The sequence below is a fragment of the Castanea sativa genome, chromosome 3 (assembly GCF_040712315.1).
Source record: "Castanea sativa cultivar Marrone di Chiusa Pesio chromosome 3, ASM4071231v1".
NCBI lineage: Eukaryota > Viridiplantae > Streptophyta > Magnoliopsida > Fagales > Fagaceae > Castanea > Castanea sativa.
Genome location: NC_134015.1, coordinates 24,244,126 through 24,265,206, shown reverse-complemented (window position 1 = coordinate 24,265,206; position 21,081 = coordinate 24,244,126). Strand labels below are relative to the sequence as shown.

The following is a 21,081-nucleotide window of genomic DNA, read 5'->3' as shown; positions in this document are numbered from 1 at the left end:
TTGGGCTAGCATGTAAAGAAATTGGACCAACACTCCCGAATGTAAATTGTCAAGTCCACTCTATTGGCACTTCCGCTACCTAATGCATATGGTTGATGAGATAATGTGTGTGCAACAACTCATATAAGCCATATGACGGGCATATATGAAAGTAATATATAACCGCTTACAATCTGTTATATCAAATTTGTTTAAAAATTTGTGACACAATCGTTGTGGTCTTAAAAGAACTCAGTTGATTAATACACATGTATCTCGGCAGTGTTAATTAAGACCAAAAAAAAAACCATGTGCATTCCTTTGTATATAAAGTTGACTTTCCTTCCACCAAAAGCAATAGGTTGCATGCTTGAGTAAGAGAATCTAATTTTTCGAAAACAATTAGGGGTAAGGTTGTTTATTAATCACCTATGTTATGCCCTTTTAAAGTTAAGTTCAAATTATACCTAATGTAAATTTAAGAAATGTTATACTTGTCAATTTCTTTTCATTGAATGCGAATTTTGAAACACCCACCATTAGATTACATTTTCTTCTCATAATCTCCATGCTTACAAAATTTCATGATGATTAAAAATTAATAACTATGTCATCAATCAACTACACAAATTTCAAGTTACTATATATAATGAATGAGTTTATGAATTGAATAGTCAACAACATTCACTTAGTATAAATTGGATGTGTATTAAGAATATAGATAATATATAATCAAACATAGAAATATTGAAACTGTTAATCCAATAAAAATTTATTTGCAATGTTATACCACTAAATAAAATTTTATCAAATTAATATTTTACATTTTCTTCTATATACACACTCTAAACTTTGTGTTAATAATATATTACTTACTATCCAATTTATAAATTCATATTTTATGTATAATTTTAAGGGTAAATTGCAAATTACACCCCTAAAGTTTGAAGTTGACTGGATTTTACACTCCAAAGCTTCAAAAACTTAATTTTACACCATAAAGTTTGGTTTCGTTAGCAATTCACCCCACAGTTAATTTCTGCTATTAAGTGACACATCATTATGCTGATGTGCTTTATTTTTGCCAAATTGGCCCAAAATTATGTCGTTTTAGTGATGACCAAGTGAAGAGCTAGCATGCATTAAAACTACATCGCTTTAGGCCTAATTTTTTTTTTTTTTAAAAAAAAAAAAAAAAAAACCTCTAGCCTAAATGACACAGTTTCAAGCCAAATCCTAAAATCTAAAAACAAATTAAGACCATAAAGACATCTCCCTAACCCAATCCTCACAAACCCAAACCCCTTAGCTTAGACTGCACCCAATTAGACCATTGGTTCACCTCGTGAACCCTGGTGGCAGTGGCGGTGGCCACAATGAGTTGCTCTTCTGTTTCTCTCTCTTTTTGAATTTGGCTTGTGTAGTCTTAATTCCTACATCCCAACATTAAATAATGTCATCACACCATACAACAGTAAATTAAAACCATTGGAGGAATGAAATTGAAAAATATTTGTTTTATTTCGTGGTCATTATTGTCAATAACGTATTTTATTCGGCCCTGATTCATGAGTCAAAACAAATGCCAAAATCCCAAAAAAAAAAGGTGCAAATTGCAAATTTCAAAGCCAAAAAATGGTAACAAATAAATGCAACATGATCAAATAGTGGATCAAAGGGTCATAACATTCAAAATCCCACTGGTAGCAATTAAGACTAAAGACCCTAACTGGGTATGGTAAAAAAAATTGACTTTTTGATCTAACTGTCCGATAGAGTTGAATTTTGGACCATCTTATAGGTCATATTTTTCCTTTAGAAACGATAGTTCATGGGCCAATATTGGAGTTAAAACGGATGAGATATCAACAAAATACCAGAGCCCTAACTAAAAATTTCACTTTTTTCAGGTTAAACAGGCTGTTTTCAAGCCAACTTAGTGCAAAAAACTATACTGATTGGGCAAGAATTGGAGTGATCCGGCTAAACTAGCTTGAAGTATGAGGTCTTGAACTTCTCTCACGTAAAGGGTTTGATGATATCTACCACGGATGGGAAGCTATAAATTTTAAGGAAAAACATCATAGAATTTCCTACACTGCGTCACTTCCCTTCTGGGTGCAATATCTTGACGGCTGTAGCTCCGAATCTTGCAAAATTGGAACCTATGAAAACTGAAACATCCAGAGATTTCCAGGGATATAAAGCTTAAAAAAAAAAAAAAAAAGAGCTCTGAAATGCCTCCAAACAGTCACACGAAGATCGGACTTGAAGCTAGCAAAAAGACTAGAAAAATCAGTAAAAAGAAAGCCCTAGAAAATTATGAAAAAAATTTCTCTCTCCTCTCTTTAGGAAACCCATCACAAAAATTCAACCCCTGTCATCTTTATTGTAATTTTCATGGGTAAGATGTAGGGATGGGGTAGTTTCTTAATAACTACACCCATCCCACCCCTCTCTATTTTTTTCCTATGAATAAATCATTCATATTATATATCTGAAATTCCTTTTTTTTTTTTGTTGCCTCATTACTTTATTGCTTTAAATTCCTAGCATTTTGTTGTTGTGGTTTTGTATATCTATTTCTCTATCTCTTTATGCTTATATAAGGTGTTGTTGATTGTAATATTGTGATAAGTTCTTAGATGGGTATTGAAACTTTACCTAGACCTAATATGAGAAGTACCCTTCAGGGGAAGAAGTCTCATTTCTTCTAGGCATCTAGGAACCTTTTAGATTCTTGTTCATATATTTTCCCTTCTATTTAATGTTCTTCCCCTTCTCCTTTTATATATATATATATATATATATATATATATATTACTATCTCATCACCTAAGAAAAAGATTTTCTATCTATCCCTTTTGAATGAACTTTAAACCTTAAGTAAAGCACAACATGGGAATGTTGTCTTAAGAATGGTTGATGGCTTAGAGCTCCCATCTCTTTTTGACAAAGAATCCATAAGACTTGAAATAGATTAAAACTTATTTAAGATGGATTTCTAAAAAAAAAAACATTTTTAATGACCTTACTTTTATTGTCATTTAAATTCAAGCTTGTAAGGGCAAGAAAATCTTAAGGACCCATGGTCCACTAAGATTAATGGCTGGCTTAGTTCATCTATGGCCCGAAACAAAGAATTTGTAGAGAGGGAACAACATAACAATAATGGCCCAGTTTGAGGGTCAGACAAGAAAGAAAATGGCAAAATTTGTATATTAGGTAAACCAATTCCTTAATACAAGCCCTCCCGAGGAGGTTAAAGCTACAATTTCAACAATACTATTCACTCCACTTTATCTCTCTTGTTCTTCTCCTTTCTTTTTCTCCTACCTTAATTTTTCTGTCCCCTTTCATGCAGTCTCTCTTTCTCCTATATATACTCCTTCCTTTCTTACATCTCAACCATCTATTTCCCACCTAACCAGTTTCTTGCTTTGACACTTGTCCCTTCCCATAGTTTGTAGAAGGTGGTAGAAAGAAACTACCTAGCTGTGATCTGCACTGTTCATGTCACTTCATCATCAATACAGCTGATAAAGCTGTTGTCCACCATTTAATGCAGCTAGGAAGCTAGATGCAGAGTAGTCAATACGGAGTCCACAGGCTACCCTAAACAAGAAACCTCCTCCCTTAGTCTTTGGCTCTCACTTGGTAGGCTATAGAATGCTCTTTGACTTACCTCTACACCTTTCCGAGCAACCCTCCTCCTCGGGCCCGTGGCCCTCGGCCTTGTCATCCTACTGCGACCCTTAAGCTTCATCCTCGGTCCTTGGGCCCCCGCACACGTTGGCTTTCAAACTTCATCCTCGATCCTTGAGCCCCCACAACAGCCCCTTCAAACTTGTGTTATTAACCTTGAAGTAAAAGCAAAGTTTTAACTACACGAGCCAGCTACACGTGTGTCATGCGCATTTCCACGTGGTAACATCCTTTCACCTACTCACAGCACACTCCTTACGCTTCGAAATCCACGATCTTTCATTAATGGCATCAGGTAGCTGCTTGTCTCCCCACGTTCTACGGCTTGATCAGGATCGTATGGTCCTTAATTTCCTTCACTTTATGAGTGGGAAAATTACCTCGCATTTTTACCCTTATAAAACAAGGCTTGGGGGCTGGCTGAAGTTCATTAGCACATTCTGGTAATTTAAGTTAAAGCGAGCTCCCAAGGAGAAAATTTTCTTTTGCTTATAGGTGTGTTTAGTCCCTAACCTCTGATTCTGTGTACTCGTCATTTTTTTCACACCACCAAACCCCATGGGTAGATACGTTAAACTAGTAGACACCCCCGAGGCTATGGCTACCTTTAGGGCACAATATAGAATCGCAGACGGTGTTGAACTTCGACACTATGAATACAGTGAATGATTAGTCTTGAATAGACCTCCTGAATCCGTGGTCATTCCTATGATCGCTTTCATTGAAGGCTGGATGGAACTTCCCATGGCAAGGGTCACTAGGGATTTTCTAATAAATTATAGGCTCACTCCCTTCCAATGCTCCCCAAACGTATTTAGGGTCCTCGGGTATGTAGATATGTTAAATAGGAAGATAGGGACTAACTTGACCTAGCACGATGTGAACTGGGTGTATAATTGCCAAAAAGGGGAGAAAACAAAATATTATATCAAATGTAGAGTTCCCGTAGTTAGGTTGATCTCCTGCCTACCTGACTTTTGCAAGGGTATGGACAAAAACTTCCTAATCATCTCGAGAGACTGGCACGATGGACTGCATTGTCCCACCCAAGAAGGGGATTTAGGTAGAAATCCTGAGGACCCTAGGCGTATGTAGGATTACCTTACCTCGTTAAAGTGAAAAGTTAAACTTCTACTTTTATTTGTTTACATTCCATATTTCGTTACTCATGATCCCTAATGTTTGGCATGGTAGACGAATACCATACCACGCCAACCAAGAACTCAGTAAACTTCAAAGACCTAAACTAGCTCCTCAAGTTGGAGATCTTCCTACACAAGGACGGTCAACTCTGAGCCGCCTACATCATCCTCGGGTACAAGCCTTCTACCAAGCGCTTTTAGAGCCCGAAGAACATTATTAAAGCCAAGGACCACCGATTGGCTTTGATTAATGTAGTAGTCCCAGGCTTCTTATTGTTTGAACCCCCTCCAAAAGGGACTCAAGATTCCTAGCTCCTTGCTCTGCTAGCCGCCAAACTCTTTTATTCACAAGAGCCCTTTATTCCATTAGACGATGAGGCTAAGGAACCCTTCCTTGAGCCTGCCGCTCAAGAAGTCACTGAAAAGGACTTCGAGGTCTTCTATCAGTAGGAAGACCCTGTAAACGCTTCCAGCACTTCCCGTAAACACCTACAAACTGCATAAGTAAGCGCCAACCAAGAGGCCACAAACATCCCTGAAGGCATAGGATACGAAGAAAAGACACCTGACCTCATAGCCCCTCTTAATACCCTTGCTAGGGGAAACATCTCAGTAGTGGCAGTGGTGCCTCATCCACCCACTCCTACCGCCACATTCACATCGCTTGTGGAAGTAGCGGATAGGAAAACAAAATGAGCCCAAGGGGGCAAGGGAATGGAGGGTGTCGAGGAGGGTGAAGTTACCAAACTCTTCCACTAGCCCCCTTCCAAGGATGCCCGTACCGAGAGAGGGCTATAAAAGAGGTCCTCCTCCACTAGGACTTCTAAGGACCTTGGGGGGGACCAACCCAAGAAGCCTTCCATCTGTAGTCCAGTCTTCACCCTTAGCTCTAGCAATCTCGTACTTGATGATGCCAATCTGAGGGACCTCTAGAAGGGAAGCTCGGGTCTTATGGCCAAGAGTTTGGAGAAGACCTTGTGCCTGCTAGAGGACATGGCAGAGCTGAGGTCCTTCAAGAAGTGCGAGGTCTTCCTTTCCTTGAAGCAAGATCTGGCTAAGGTACTTGATTTTTTTTTTCTAGTTTGATTAGAAAAAGTTCAACCCAATACTTATGCTTTCTCCATATTGTTTCAAGCTATCCAAGCTACCTTTATGGCCGAGGAGTTGGTAGACCATTTGTTGGACGTAGCTAGGAAAGCTGAAACCAAAATGGAGGCTGCTAAGAGAGCCCACACGGAGGTTGATAAGAAGTTGAAAGACACTCTTGCCCAGCTAGCTAAGGTGGAAAGGGCATAGAAGAATGCTGAATCAGCCCTCAAAAGTTTTGAAAAACAAACCCTGTTGGAACCAATCCAGATGGAATTAGCCATAAACACTGACCCTCCAAACCCGATATCATCATTTCTCAGAACTTTAACTCTTCAAGAACCAACAGAACCTTTTGTCCTCCCAGTCATTGATGAAGCAGATCTAGACTTGTCTGATCTTGATCTAGATGAAGTCTTCATGACTGAGCCAAAAGTAGAAGAAGAAGATGATGTCCTTCGTCCTAAACAACCTCCACCACCACCACCAATATTCCCTACACCACCCGTCATCCCTGACCACCATACAAGATTAACCTACTCATCAACCACAGATTCAAAACACCTGTTCACCCTTGATAACAATCCTCCCTCAAAATGGCATGATGAGATTTTCAACATGTATTCATGGTGTACAGCAGAACTTCAAGCCCCAAACAATACAGTTGCCCAGATCATTGCCAAATTTGTAGCAAGACTCACAGGTAGACTAAGACAATGGTGGATTAACCTTGGAGAATACAGGCAAAGACAAGCAGCCCAGAGTAACACACTCGAGGATTTTTTCACGATCCTCCATAATGAATTTCTTGGTTCATTAGCTCATTACACTGAAGTAGCCAGAGATGAATTCTTACTGATGAAATGCTGTTCTTTTGAAAGAAAAGATTTGGAGAAACACTTTGACAGAATGTCAAGCAGATACTACGCCTTTAATGGCATGGATGATGTGAATTCCAAGCACACATTCTTGAATTCTTTTCCAGAACCACTTGGTGATGAAACTCTTCGCATGATGAATCTTCAAAAAATCACCTTGCAGCAAGCCTCTCTTGGAGAAATCTATCAGCATGTCCTCATTGCTTTGGAAAAACTATGCAATCAAAGAAAATTTCTTTCGGAGATTGACAAGATCCATAGCAAGCTCAAAGACAATTGCAAAAGAAAAGATTTGCAGATCAAGTGTTATGACAAAACCTGTTCTTGCCCAACAAAGAGAAGAGATCATTACAAGAAGTACTCTTGGAAGAAGAAATATTCTCATCCAAAGAAGAAATTTTTCAGAAAAAAGAAATGGAAGTTTCTCAGAAGAAAGCAATTCAAAGGAAAAAATTCAAAAGTCTGTTTTGTATGTAGAAAGCCCGGTCACTTTGCAAAAAATTGTCCAAAGAAATCAAAAGCAGCAAAGCTTTTAGAGCAAGCCCAGATTCATGCAGATGATACTCCATTCTCAGATGTTGAATCACTATTTTCACTTGATGATGATTATTCTCCCCAAGCCTTGGCAGCCATAGCTTATTCATCCTCAGAAGAAGAACCAGATTCAAGCATTACAGATGATTCAGACCCAGAAATCTAAACCATATACACATCTCAGCCTCTTATAGCCCCAATAATTGGCCCCACACCAATAGCCCAAGTTCACATCCTCATTGATACCTACTCCAAACCCATCCCAGTAATAGCTTTGTTTGATATAGGAGCAGCAGCAACAATCCTTCATCCTAAGATTTTACCAGAAGATTTTTGGTTACCTCATCATCAGATGTTCAGAGCAGCCAATATTTGTGGATACAAAAGCGGTGCATTCAAGCCTTCAGAACTCCATTATCATTCTACTTTCAAAGAAATTCTGGCAGTTAAACATGGTATTGAAAAGTTCCAGTTCCACCTCCTTGGATGAGAATATTTCTTCATGGCCAGTTCCAGTTCATCATCCTCAGCAGTCACATCCTCAGCAATCACTGATACCATTACCACATCTTGTGATCTTTCCCTTAGAAAATCTACTGCAAATAGATTAGAATATTTATATGAAATATCCCATATTCCTGAAGATAGTAAAATACCTATTACAGACTTTCCCATTGTAAATCCCTATACTGTGTTTGATAAACCCCAAAAAACCTTCAAAAAATCCATAAAAAAATTTCTCGGTCCTTCTCAACCCTCTAGTGTTAAAGAGTATGTCCAAGCTTCAAAATTTGACCAGTTTAATATTCCAGCCAGTGAGAAAGAAAACTTCATCACTCTTGCCCTTCCCAGAGAATTTGTCATCCCATGGCAAAGACAAGGTTATACTCACCTCCATTTTGGTGCAGTAAGACTTGCACTCACTTTTCATGGTAGAAAAGGACTCCCTATAGCTTCTAGAATTGCTCTCCTTGATTCTAGATTTATGGAATATCACAATGCAGTCATAGGTATAGTCCAAACCACACTTAATGCAGGAACAATCTTTATCACCCTTTTCCCCAATTTCAACATGTCCCTCAGAGAGCCACACCTTTGTGATGCCCTTAAAGTTCAGGTTTAGATTACAGGAGCCTCTTAGGTACCAGATACTTTTGCAGCCACACTTCACTATCAGCTTGCTTACAGACTCCAGAACCATGCTTTTGATGTAGCCATACCAGAGTTTGCCCAGACCAATGATGCTCTTTTGATCCAAGTTGATCCAGGCATGACGCCCATGTGTACATTTGTTCAGAGACAGTTGGATAAAGAACAGATGAAAAAACTTTTTCCAGAGAAATGGATTACAAAATATGAGACTCTCCATCAGGCATCTCAGCCAATCCAGTCCAACACTCCTTTCTTCATCAGAAACCAGAACGGTGACGTTGAAGTTAGGTTTATGACTACCACACAAGAAAAAGAAGAAGTGACAGTCTTTCCAACAGCTATGCTCCAGCCAGTTTCTTATGAAGGTCTTGATGGTCTTCAGATCAAAACATTTCAAGAAAATGGAAAACCTGTCTATGAAGGAAAATCACCCACAGGCCATATATGGCGGGATGTTTGTGATTGTGAAGAATGCAGAGAAGAAGAAGAATTTGAAGAAGATAAGAAAAGAAGAATGAAAAAGTCTTCCCAGCAGATTCTCAAAGAAAGATATGAAGCAGGAGACCCAGAAGTCGACCTCATTGGAGAACCCTCAGGAAGGTTTGATTACTATGTCCTTTACCCCAGATCCAGAAAACAAAAACCTCCATCTCTTCCCCCATGCAAAGAAAGTCATGATCCAAACCAACAAAACCAGAAACCACCTCTGATCCCATATTACCAGAAAGTCCTTCCCCAATTACAAAAATGTCAACCCAAGTCTCCCAGTCAAACCCACACACAAAAGCCCTTACCCTGTTACATGTTTGACCATGCATCACCCTCATACTCACAAAATTTTCCTCCTTTAGAAAATTTTGACCACCCACAAGTCAATGTAAAACATGTTTGGAAGATAAAAAACCTTGTTGGAACCAATCCATATGGAAGTAAAAAACAGGTCTCATCAGCTGAAGCAGCTCTTAATTGGCAGGCAGAAAATGTTGTGGCACAGAATCAAGTTCTTTCAAAAATTCTTGACAACCAACAAAAGTTGACTGAAGCAGTATCCAATACCTTCTCATCCTCAAATTCTCTCATTAAAGATTTGAAGAAAAAGATAAAGTCAATTGAACAAGAATTGGAGACAATTGTTTCTACAGTCAAGGATTTGTCTGTATTCTTTCCCCTTATGGGGCAAAAAGAAAAAGAGAAAAAGCAGTTGTTGATGCAACTCTAGTCTTTGGAGAATTCACAGAAAGCAACTACCCAAGCACCTCCAATGCAAGTTTACATGCCATACCAACCTCGTCAATCACTGTAGAAAGATCTGTCCATACCAGTACCCTCACCATTTTCCCCAGTTTCCCCATACCAAAACCTCCAACCATTAAACATGACACATCCAGCCCAAAATCCTTTCAAACCATGTGGAATTTTTTCCAGCACAACAAACCCAATACCACCACCTCAACCAGAATCTCAACCCAGATTAGAACCACAAACTAAACCACAGAAAGAACCTCCTCCCATCAAAAAAGACAAAGAACCATTATACCAACCACCAGATCCAACCATTAGTGCTTCCTCCAGACCCCCAGATATGAACCTGTTAGCCATAAACACTGACCCTCCAAACCCGATATCATCATTCCTCAGAACTTTAACTCTTCAAGAACCAACAGAACCTTTTGTTCTCCCAGTCATTGATGAAGCAGATCTAGACTTGTAAAAGACTAAAGGACGAAGGAGACTAAAATACAAAGAACAACAAAACTACAAAACCAAGTTATTTCACGAACTTAGGAAGCTACGGGAGGAGAAATGGGAATGATGGAATGTGGATAAGGACGAGACAACTACAAGACGAACATAGGAGGGTGTAAGAAGATCATGGAAGCTTATTAATGGTATATATTGCTAAAATACTATAGAAAATAACTGCAGAATATGGGATAGAACACAGAACAAGATACAACAAACTGATAGATATTATTATATTGAACAAATATTTTACAGGACTGGAAGACATAGATTGTGAAATATTTTGCTGAAGCATTGGACGCCCATAGGAAGGCCGAAAACAAAATGGCTCTAACCATAATAGAGCTGAAGCAAACCAAGAAACAGCTTGAGGCTAAGGAGACAAAAATGTCCCAGGCCGAGTAGGCAGCCTACGATGCAAGCATGACTAAGGCTATGGAAAGCCTCACTGCCCAACTCAGGGACGTTGCTCGAGCATTCTTCCTGGAGGTGTGGGGCAAGGCATTGAATGCTGCGAGGGTTGACACCGACTTAGAGCTTAGGGTTCCAAAGAAGGTGTATTACCCCTCAGTTCTAAGCCTGGCACTTACCCTTCCTCCGCCTCAAGCTGACACTGGCTCCATTCCTCCTTCTTCCTCAAACAAGCCCACCTTTGCTCCTTCTACTGCCAATCCCCATGACTAGGAGCAAGAACAACCTCAAGAGACCTAGGTGGTGGACATAGAGAAGGAAGAAATAGCAAAGGTGGTCCAATTAAAAAAGAAGAAAAAAGATAAGGATTAAGAGAAAAAGGGGAAAGCTCAACCATAATCTAAGGGTAGTAGTTAAAATAAATTATTCTCTATGATTGCCTTTGTGGACGGTGAAGCATAGCTTCATTCCATTAGATATAGAGTAATGATAGAGAAACAAACATTTTTACAAAAAAAATTTATAAACTATTGACGTGGTGAATGGATATTGATAATTGAAAAAATGATGTTAATAGTGGGCCTAGGTGAAAACCAATAAGATGTTGGCCACATCAACAGTTTGTAAAAATGTTGTAAATAGTTTGTAATTGTAGAATTACTCTAAAACATTTACCATACTAAATGCGTTAGACGATATAAATTGGTTGATTTCAAACTTTTGAAATTGTTTTCTAATGAGCAAATATAAATTTGATTGTTTGGCATCAGCTTATAAGCTCAGCTTTTAGCTTTTATGTACAGCTTTTTAAAACCTCATTTTTCCTGCATTTTCTAGCTTTTTCAATTTTTTCCAAGTTATAAGCATACTTTAGCACACTTTCAACAAAAAGCTAGATAAGCTATTCCCAAACTTAGCTCGACAACACGTAAAAAAAGTGATGTGCATATTTCCTTGTGCTTAACTAGTGTTGCTTATATTCGGCAATTTCTTCTGTTTCATCCACACTCTAAATGCCTGAGATTTTCTTCTTTTGCAGTAAGGGCAGGTACTGGTGGCAATGAGGCTGGACTATGGGCCGGTGACCTTGTAGGTACATGCTTCTTTTAATCTTCCAATCTATCCCATGACCTAATGTACATTAGTCAATAGTCACTCTTAAAGTCAGAAATATGATAATTGGCATACTTCAACATACTTTCAATGAGCTCTAGTATGAGAGTCACTGACATTATTTTTAAGTGGTTGTTTTCTGCCTCATATGTAACAATCCTGTCTAGAATACCTCCAAATGCATGAAAAACTAGATAGTGTTCTGATCATTTCTTTTTTAAGGATTCGGATTGACCTGGAGAAGATGAGTCGTGATGAATTATATATATAATAAAAGAGAAGATGAGTCTTGATATGAACGCATCTAACTGTTCCAGATGAATGACAATAGGAATTTTATTGCTTTGTGTTATCTGGTTTAATTGGATTTCTAACAGTTCAGTTCAGCCTGCAGAGTTGAGCCGTTAACAAATACAATGAGGGCTTCAAAACCACTACTGTGGGTCAAGAGCCTCTAGAAAAGGAAGAAACCATAGATCTATATAATAAAATGATCGACTTTGAGTAAAATCATCAGCTTAGGCATTTACATCTTATTAAAGTGACAGAATATATTATAGACCACTAAAAGAAGCAAATATTACGTACAAACCTTAAATGCTGCACTTTTCTATTTACATACACATGATAAGGTTAAAGGAAAAGTTAAGCTATAGAGATCATCAAATGTTCAAGAGGGGACAACAAATGCAAATTTCTCAACTCAAACGCAATCCACGGGTGAACTGGTGTTCCAGAGAAGACAGGTTTAGAGCCCCTCTTTTTTTTGCCTTTCCCTTCTTAATGTGGATCAGCTTGTCATAAACACACCATGGAAAGCTAAGGAAATGATCTCGATTCATACCCTCATTGTAGGTACCCCAATAACTATAATGATATGTGACATGGTACCAAGCTGAAGCTTTTGCGTATACATCATCAGCTCCAGAATCTAATTCACTTCCCCTCTCGTTGAACCAGGCCTTAGCTTCCTTTCTCAAGGACCTTACAGCCATAGTAATTGCTTCTGCGTCTCTTCTCTTAGTGAAAGACTTGCCCATCTTCATAATATTCCCACTGAGTATCTCAGCCTCAGTTTTGATGCCATAATAGTCCATCAAGTTTCCCAACTTGTCATCGTAATTTGCCTTGTAATAAACTGCATCATCAATGAAATCCTCAAAGCCATCAACTTCCATATCAGAGTCATATGACCTCCTTGCAGCTTCGGCAGTGAAGGACTTAAAATAATTAGTATTTGGTGCAATGTCTTTCACCTCCCGGAAAAGCTTTCCAATCACATTGCGTGATTCATAGGTGAGTTTGTCGGGCTTCTCCATGAAATCTGGATATTCTTTGACATGAAGATTAGGTGGTATTACAGCTGGCACACCAGTTTTATTAAAGTCAACCGCAATTGAAAATAGCTTTGCAAGCTCTATGCATGGGTCACTCATTGCTTTTAAAAGCCCTTTATCTGCAAATGCAGTGTGGGCATTGGCAATAATTCCTAAGCTGTCATTGACTATGTAGTTGGTAAAATATTCCTCGACTTCCTGTAATTGAAAAAAAAAGAAAAAAAGACACCTCACATTGGAATTTGTGGGAAATAGAATTTTATATAAGTAGTAAGGTATAAGACTCGAAATAAAATTGAGCAGAAAGTTAAAATTCATTGAATTTACTGTACATTATGACATACAGGAATGCAAGTCATCAATTCAATGCTTTGAAGGATTTTCATGGAATCCAATTCATGTAATGCTGAAAAGACTAAGCTACTATACAGCTAATGTTTTAGTTTCCATGCTGATTGTATATAAAATGCTGCCCCTCCGGTACAATTTTTACCAAGTATTAAAGAATACATAGAGATTAGGCTTGTATGAAATCACAACCCAAATAAAATGTTAAAAAGTTCCTATTTTAGATGACCATCAAATGCAAAACAAATTTCTCAACAGATATATAGAAGACAACTCTCTTAACCAAACCCAACAACCCACAACACAACTTCAAATGCCTTTCAATCATTTACTACCATGCCAGGGCATTAATAAACAAAAATTAACAAATATTGGCTACTTGATATCACCAGTATCTCCCCCCCCCCCCCCCCCCCATCCGAGATATATTTGGGAGGCGTTCATCAAGCATTTCAAATAGACTAATACTTTCTTTTCCTTCTTTTCTAACTCAAATATGAACCTGTGATTGTCAAAATTCCTTCCACTCCACTGAAAGTTACCTATTAGGAGTGTTACTCCCACATTGACAAGAAGAGAAGTGGGGAACTGTGACTGTCCCCATAATTAGCAGAGTGGTGTAACTTCTGGAGAATGTGTTTGTGTGAGAATTGGAAGACAAATCTTTTATGTTAGTGTGAGAGCACCTTCAGGTATATTGGGGCTTTGGGTTTGTAAATGTTTATTGTGTTTGTGAGATTCATCAGAGTAGTTGTAATTCATATTTGTATAGTAAATTTTGGTTGAGGCAAGAGAAAATAATTAGTTTTGGTTTGCAAAGAGGTAAGAAGAAATGACAATTGAATTTGCCAACACAATCTATGAAAAGTAGCGTGCATAGCGACAGAATATTAAAGAGGGAAAAAAAAGCCAACATGCCTTAGTTCCCAAAACAGTCAATATTTTATCAACTCATTTGATTATGAGAACCCACTTTGCAAAAACCATAATCGTAAACTAGGGCTTTTACTTTGACTAGTAAATCAAACCTTAATTGAATCAAACCAAAGCACACACATAAAGACCAACATGCCTCAATACTCAAAACACTCAATATTTTATTAATCAACTCCATCTATACTTTGAGTAAATTAAACATAAATATATGAAAGGACTCTTTACTCAAAACACTCAATATTTTATTAATCAACTCCATCTATACTTTGAGTAAATTAAACATAAATATATGCAAGGACTCTTTCCTGTACTAGTAGTATTACGACTACTAGTTTGAGGAGTCCTAATAAACTAAAAACTTGATAAGGCAATAACTAATAAAAGACAAACTTGGACTCGAAAAATTATAAACTCAACTAAACTACCAAAATAACATTGATTCACAAGGGAGCAAAAGTTACAATTTTGTCTCTAAATACAAAATTAACCACAGCTAGTTAAATCAAATCCATTAACCCTAAGACACATATAACTAAACTTTTAAAATCACATCACTTACTTTAACCACGCTATGGTTGTGCCATAATTGGTATTGCCCATGGATTTAGACAGAATATGTGGAACCATTTTTAAATCATGGTGCTTACTATTTTACTGCTTTGTGCGTTTGTCACAACAATTATAATGACATCAAGCCACACAAGGGGGGAAGTGGGGGGATAGAGATATCATGAATCGTAACATTGAGATACCTTGATAGAAGGACAAAATAAGAATCGAAGATGTCAAGAAAACAACAAGAGAACCTACAATTTAGACCAAAAAAATTTTCCCCAATTACTTGTACATATTATCATTTTATCCAAGAAAGCCATACCTCAAGGGTAACGTCATGATCCAACTGCAAACTTTGTGCTGGAGTGTAATCCATTGGCTGAATTTGCTGAGGTGGAAGGAGTTCACGATCCCAACAGACAAAGTAGATATCTCCATCCAAGTCACTACCGGAACACTCATTTGGATGAGGCCTTATATTTTAAATTTTTTTAGATCAGAAGTCCAAGATTACATGGAAGTTTTACACAGAAAATCAAAGCACAGTCAGTCACAATCATCTTTAGATAAAATTCCACTAAATAGCTTTCAAAAGAATGAACTACATTCTTCCACTTATAAACTAATTGATGATGTTGCAGACAAAGCATATAGAAAATAATGGTTTATCTTGTACTGAAGCTGAAGTCCTAGGTTCCAAAATACACAGACTTAGAATACCCAAATTGGTTCAGATGCCAAAATGCCAATATCATCTACATCTCAAACTATAAAACCACAAGGGAAAGTGAAGTTTTCGTGTCGCATAGAAATTTAATTCCCCTGTGAGAGAATAACATTAAGTATCTAATTATTTAAACCATGATTACATTATTCTTTCCCTTTTCGGAATTTTTTTGGTATAACTCTAACAGGAAGACTGCCACATCGCAAACCTGTATTCATGTGTTTATCATGTTTTAACAAATGACAAGCGTAGTTGACAAAATTATTGCTAACTAGAAAGAGACATGACTAGGCCTCATATATAAAAATTGAAGGACTTCATGCAAATTTATCCTCAAAGTTTGCAGTTGCAGCATATCATCTGCAGAGAATAGATTCTAGCAGTCAACGTGTAGAATCTTGCTAGCTCATAAACAAAGTGGATATTTCACATAAAGACATGAGAGACAAAGCTAAAAGTTGACATCCTATAATTCAACTAAATCAAGGATTAAAGTTGCAGAAGTACTAGAAGATAATTTACCTAGATCCTTTTTGGGGAAATACAACACAGTCCACCATATGGTGCAAAGCTGGCACATTAACAGCCTTCAAAACACGCACATCTCCTGGGTGCAAGCAAGGGTTTTTTGCAACAACTATTTTCCCCACAACAACTTTCTGATCTGATCCACTTCCATGCCACATGCTGAAATCATTGTATAGCTGCCTATGTCTATTGCAAGAATACTGCACAAATACCTCACCATATTCCAAGGTTCTGGTTTCATCCAGACACCCCATCATTGCTCTTCCATTTGGAATAAAAATTCTTGTTTTAGTCCTTAATTCCCACAACTTTGATGCCCGGAAAGTCTGCAGCATCATAGAAAGAAATGGTTCAGAATCAGGCCTATAACCACACATGAGTATTTCCTTTAGAACATTGGTATTCTCTCCTGGGGACATCAAATCCAGAGCCTCCTGTGCCCTTAACGGATCTGTTAATATAGCATCAAGTTGTTGAACAGCTTCTCTTTGTTTTTTCTCAAAAACACAATCCTTGACTCCAAGGGTAGACAAAAGGGTGATCAATTGGCGATTTAGAAAACAAGGTTGAAACTTGCTAAATGCCAAAACATCTAGCTTTGTGTTATTAGATTCATACTTAGACATGCTCTTCCTTAATGATAATTTCACAAATGATGTCGGATCAATTGCCACAACACCTTTGTACCCAGCATATCGAATCTGAAAGGCAGATGGAGTTTGTCCCTTACAATTGCATTTTAAAGCCACTTTCCTAGCAAATTCAGCAGATATTTTTCCAATTCCATCAGAGAAGACATAATTGACCCCACCATGTTTAATCTCTATGTCAGGAATAATATCAATTTCCTGCCTACCAACACTAAGAGTTTCTGTGGATGAACCGAAGGATTGACCCAGTCTGGCAGCATATTTCGCCACATTTCTAATTTGACGAAAATTGCCCATCCACTCTCTGATATCAGCAGCATTAAGTCCCTCTCTTGAAGCAAACATCCACAATGAATTCTCCCGTAATTGACTTGATGAGAATGCGAGAAATTCAAACCTCTTATCACCAATCACTATGCCATTTCTAAGAATAGATAGAATCCTTTTGTAGATTCCAGTTCTTCTATCCTCATTCCCAGAAGATGCACGCGGAGATAAATCTGTTGAATACATTTTATCTAATTCCTCATCAACAAATGAGACACGAAGAAAATTATCAATATCTCCAAGATAATTGCGTAGGACACGATTTGATACATTAATTTCTGGACCACAGAAGTAAACTTTACAAGGTGTTATCTGAACCCTACGTACGTACACCAACCCAGAGTCTAATGATATAGCAGGAGACTTTGGAGGATACCTTGATGTCATGTACTTTCTATACTGCTCACTGAGCCACTTCGAAGGCTCATAGCAACATTCTTTTAGGTGAAAGAGTTTCTCCAGCGCATATTCTATATGGGAAATCTTAATTTTTCTTGGATCAATCAAGCGGTAAAAACTGGCATCAAGTGTTGGTCCTGCAAGACAACCATTCTGAACCAACGAGTTAATTTTAAACAAGATCTCATATGGTAAAGCAACACCAGGCGGAGGACTAACAACAGGCACTAGATCCAGATTGGATGAAAAACTAGACCCAAGTTCCAGGATATAATTTTCTTTACTTTCTTTGTAAAAAGCAAAGTTCTCCTGAAAATTTGGTAGTTGATGACCAGAAGGAAGCTCCAAACAAAAAAAAGAAGACTGCCCAACACAGCATGATGGAGTGAAATCAGTTGCACGGATCCATTGATCATCAGGAATATGCATGAAATAATTAAGAATAGGATTGTCAAATTCATTTCCTGATGTGCGCACAGCCTTCTCATAAATCCGAGGAGCGCCAAATAACTAAAAAAAGAAAGACAAAAAGAAAAATATTATAATATAGATATTTATAAGAATCCTACCATCAATGTGCACTAACAGTAAGTGTAAGGAGAAAAAGTAAAGTCATTTTGTAATTATAGAGAATATACCATGCTTTGTCAATAGCTATAGCAAGCATCAACATATACCTAGAGTATATGCTTATTAAGCAGTTGCTCATACTAGACACAAAAATTTCTCTTTATATGAACCTTGCACAAGATAAGTAACTACCGAAAATATTATTTTGCATAAAAAATTCAATTTATATATGCATCACAAGTGTTGCACTGATAAGTTCTCCTAAGAATAAGTATAGTTGTTTACAACAGAAGACAGAAAAATCAAAATTAGAATTTCAGAGTTTATGCACAACTATAAGATGATAAAAGAAGATTGGATGAACTTTTTAATTGGTAAACTACACATGCAACCAGTAGGTCTTTGAAGCCAAAACCTTACCCTCCAGCCCATTATTATGAGAGAAGGAAGTGCTAGTTGAACCATAGTCCACTGGTAGATGAACTTCTTTGAATATATAGTCCAGATATTATTTAAATTATGTAATTCTTAACCCTTGTGGGGGTATATTTGTAATTTGAATATTATTATTTGAGGATTTTTTTTGAAAATAACTATAAAAGCCAAACTAATTTGTTAGTTAGCACAGTTTTGAAACTATTTGGGTATCTAACAACTCGAGACCAAAAGACTCAATTTCGGAGTTATAAATCGAGTATAACTTACTTGATTTTCAGCTGAGGTGGACACCTAATCCACGTAGGCACCAAACTCAAGTCCTATGGACTCGATTTAGTTTTGCTTCATTTTCCTCCAAGAACCACATGAACTTTCTTGTTCTTCCAAGCCCCAAATACCCATGAACAAAACCAAATACAAAACCAAATACAAAACCCAAAACAAATCAAACCCACTCTCCACTCTCCACTCCATTAACAAATACTGGTATTATAATTTCAGTACCCAGCAATTCTGAAATACCACCTACTGAAATTAAAACGAAGCATACTAGCAAAACCCAGAGATCAAAACGCAGAGATCAACAACCAAAGACCAAAACGCAGAGATCAACAACAAAGAAGAAAGAAGCAATGATGCAAAACCCAACAAACCAGAGAAGCAATAACGAAGCAACCCAGGCACCGATTCTGACCAAACCTAGGCGGCGAAAGCTTCAGGCGACGAAAATCGGATCGGACTTATTGTGGTTGTGGTTTCTCGCTGCCGCTCCAGTGGAAGAGAAGAACACGTTGGAGTGGAGAGTGGAGAGTGGGTTTGATTTGTTTTGGGTTTTGTATTTGGTTTTGTTCATGGACTTTTGGGGCTTGGAAGTGGAGAGTGGGACGGCATCTAGAGAAAGTAAAAAAAGGAAAGGAAGAACAAGAAAGCCGATCAATTCTTGAAGCAGAACTAAATCGAGTCCATAGGACTCGATTTCTAGATGACAGAACTTGAGTCTGTTTGACTTGAGTTCTATGTCTACGTGGACAAATTTCCACATCGGCCGCAGCATGATGTTGAAATCGAGTTTATTGTACTCAATTTAGCAATCCAAAATCGAGTTTGTTACACTCAAGTTGTTAGATACCTAAATAGTTTCAAAACTGTGCTAACTAACAAAATAGTTTGGCTTTTATAATTATTTTATAAAAAAATCCACTATTTGAATACGATAAAACCAGTGTTCACATGACTTGATTCAACAAAATAAAATATGCAAATTGTTCAACCAATACAATGGAAAAATCAATACTTAAATAAAAATATTTGTTTAGCTGAAGAGAATATATATATATACAATCAAAACAAAATAGACCAACCTGAATCAGAAGATACTTTGCATATTGACCAGGAGGACGACGTAACTCAATTTGCCAAATATTCTCATAGGAAAGATCAAGTTTGTATTCCACATAATCATGGGACAAAAAAAATTGTAATTTCTGCAATCCAGCCCCAAATTTCACAGAAACATTCACCGCTTTCCATAGAGTTACAAATTTTCCATTTGAAATCTGACAGCCAAGATGCAGCTTTATATTTTCCATGCTATGCAGAAAGTTTCTTGGCTTTGGTACAATATCACGCTCCATTTCCCGAGCCGTCAAATAAGAGGTCCCATACCATAGGCGTTTACTAGCCAAGGAGATAATCAACTCAGCATATCTAGTGGTGGTGAATTGAATGATAGCATATGCCAGTGGACGCTTACCTTTGGATTGCCTAATCTTAATAGCATAAATAGTTCCTTCACCTGTATATTGCTCCACAAATTCCTTAACTGCCTCTGCAGTCACAGCAGAATGGAATCCATTCAACTGAATTGTCTTACCCATCCAATCCAATTACTTTGACCAGGACTCCTTTCTGCCATAACAAGTCAGTTATCAAAAATATGTTAATGTTTTGCATGAGCACAATATATCATAAAACAGGAAAAAAGTGTTTAGCATTTCTGTCAAGACAATAAAAAATTTATTCCCTCTTTCATAGAAATTAATGATAAAATATATACCTTACCAAATTAAGCTTATCGAAATAATTAGTATAAATGTTAAAAGTTTTGAAAGTGTTTAAACCCAATTATTTAACAAGTAAAATTGCATAACTTAGTGAAAGATCATAATAACTAAAAAAAAAAAAAACCAACAAGTCTTTATCAATGCAAGAAAGGCAAGAAAAAAAATCAAGCTTCTATACAAAAAACAATTATCATCCAGAAACCAAGTCTGGTATGGATACTTCCAGACCAGACAAAAAACATTTCTATGAGCATCCATGAAGTAATATTTTGAGGCGAGCTCAATCTTTAACTAGACGCAGTCAGAGAAAACAAGGATTGTCTAAGTATGTAACTATCATCATGAGATCCATCACTCTTGGTCTTCTTGAAAAATTGATTTTGAATTTTAATTTATCTCTTCATTTTGTGCATCACCTACTTGTTACATGCCGCTACCTCACCACCTAGTCTCTCATCTT

At 37.4% G+C, this 21,081-nt stretch overlaps 1 protein-coding gene across 1 annotated transcript; it reads right to left on the bottom strand.

The window, feature by feature from the left end:
- Window positions 1–12,242: 12,242 nt before the first annotated feature.
- Window positions 12,243–20,469, bottom strand: LOC142628118 (RNA-dependent RNA polymerase 1-like). The gene is made up of 4 exons (XM_075802113.1): window positions 19,920–20,469; window positions 16,169–18,060; window positions 15,242–15,392; window positions 12,243–13,278 (listed from the first exon to the last, which is right to left on the bottom strand). The coding sequence occupies exons 1-4, from the start codon at window positions 20,433–20,435 to the stop codon at window positions 12,442–12,444; spliced, it is 3,396 nt and encodes a 1,131-aa protein (XP_075658228.1). The 5' UTR covers window positions 20,436–20,469; the 3' UTR covers window positions 12,243–12,441.
- Window positions 20,470–21,081: the final 612 nt, after the last annotated feature.

What these genes read in the sequence shown, in the direction of transcription:
- LOC142628118 (XM_075802113.1), bottom strand. Translation starts at nt 20,435, where the DNA reads ATGGGTAAGACAATTCAGTTGAATGGATTCCATTCTGCTGTGACTGCA. An exon ending in TTTCCCCAAAAAGGATCTAG is followed by an intron (nt 15,393 to 16,168) that starts GTAAATTATCTT and finishes TTAAAATATAAG; the next exon opens with GCCTCATCCAAATGAGTGTT. An exon ending in ATCATGACGTTACCCTTGAG is followed by an intron (nt 13,279 to 15,241) that starts GTATGGCTTTCT and finishes TTTCAATTACAG; the next exon opens with GAAGTCGAGGAATATTTTAC.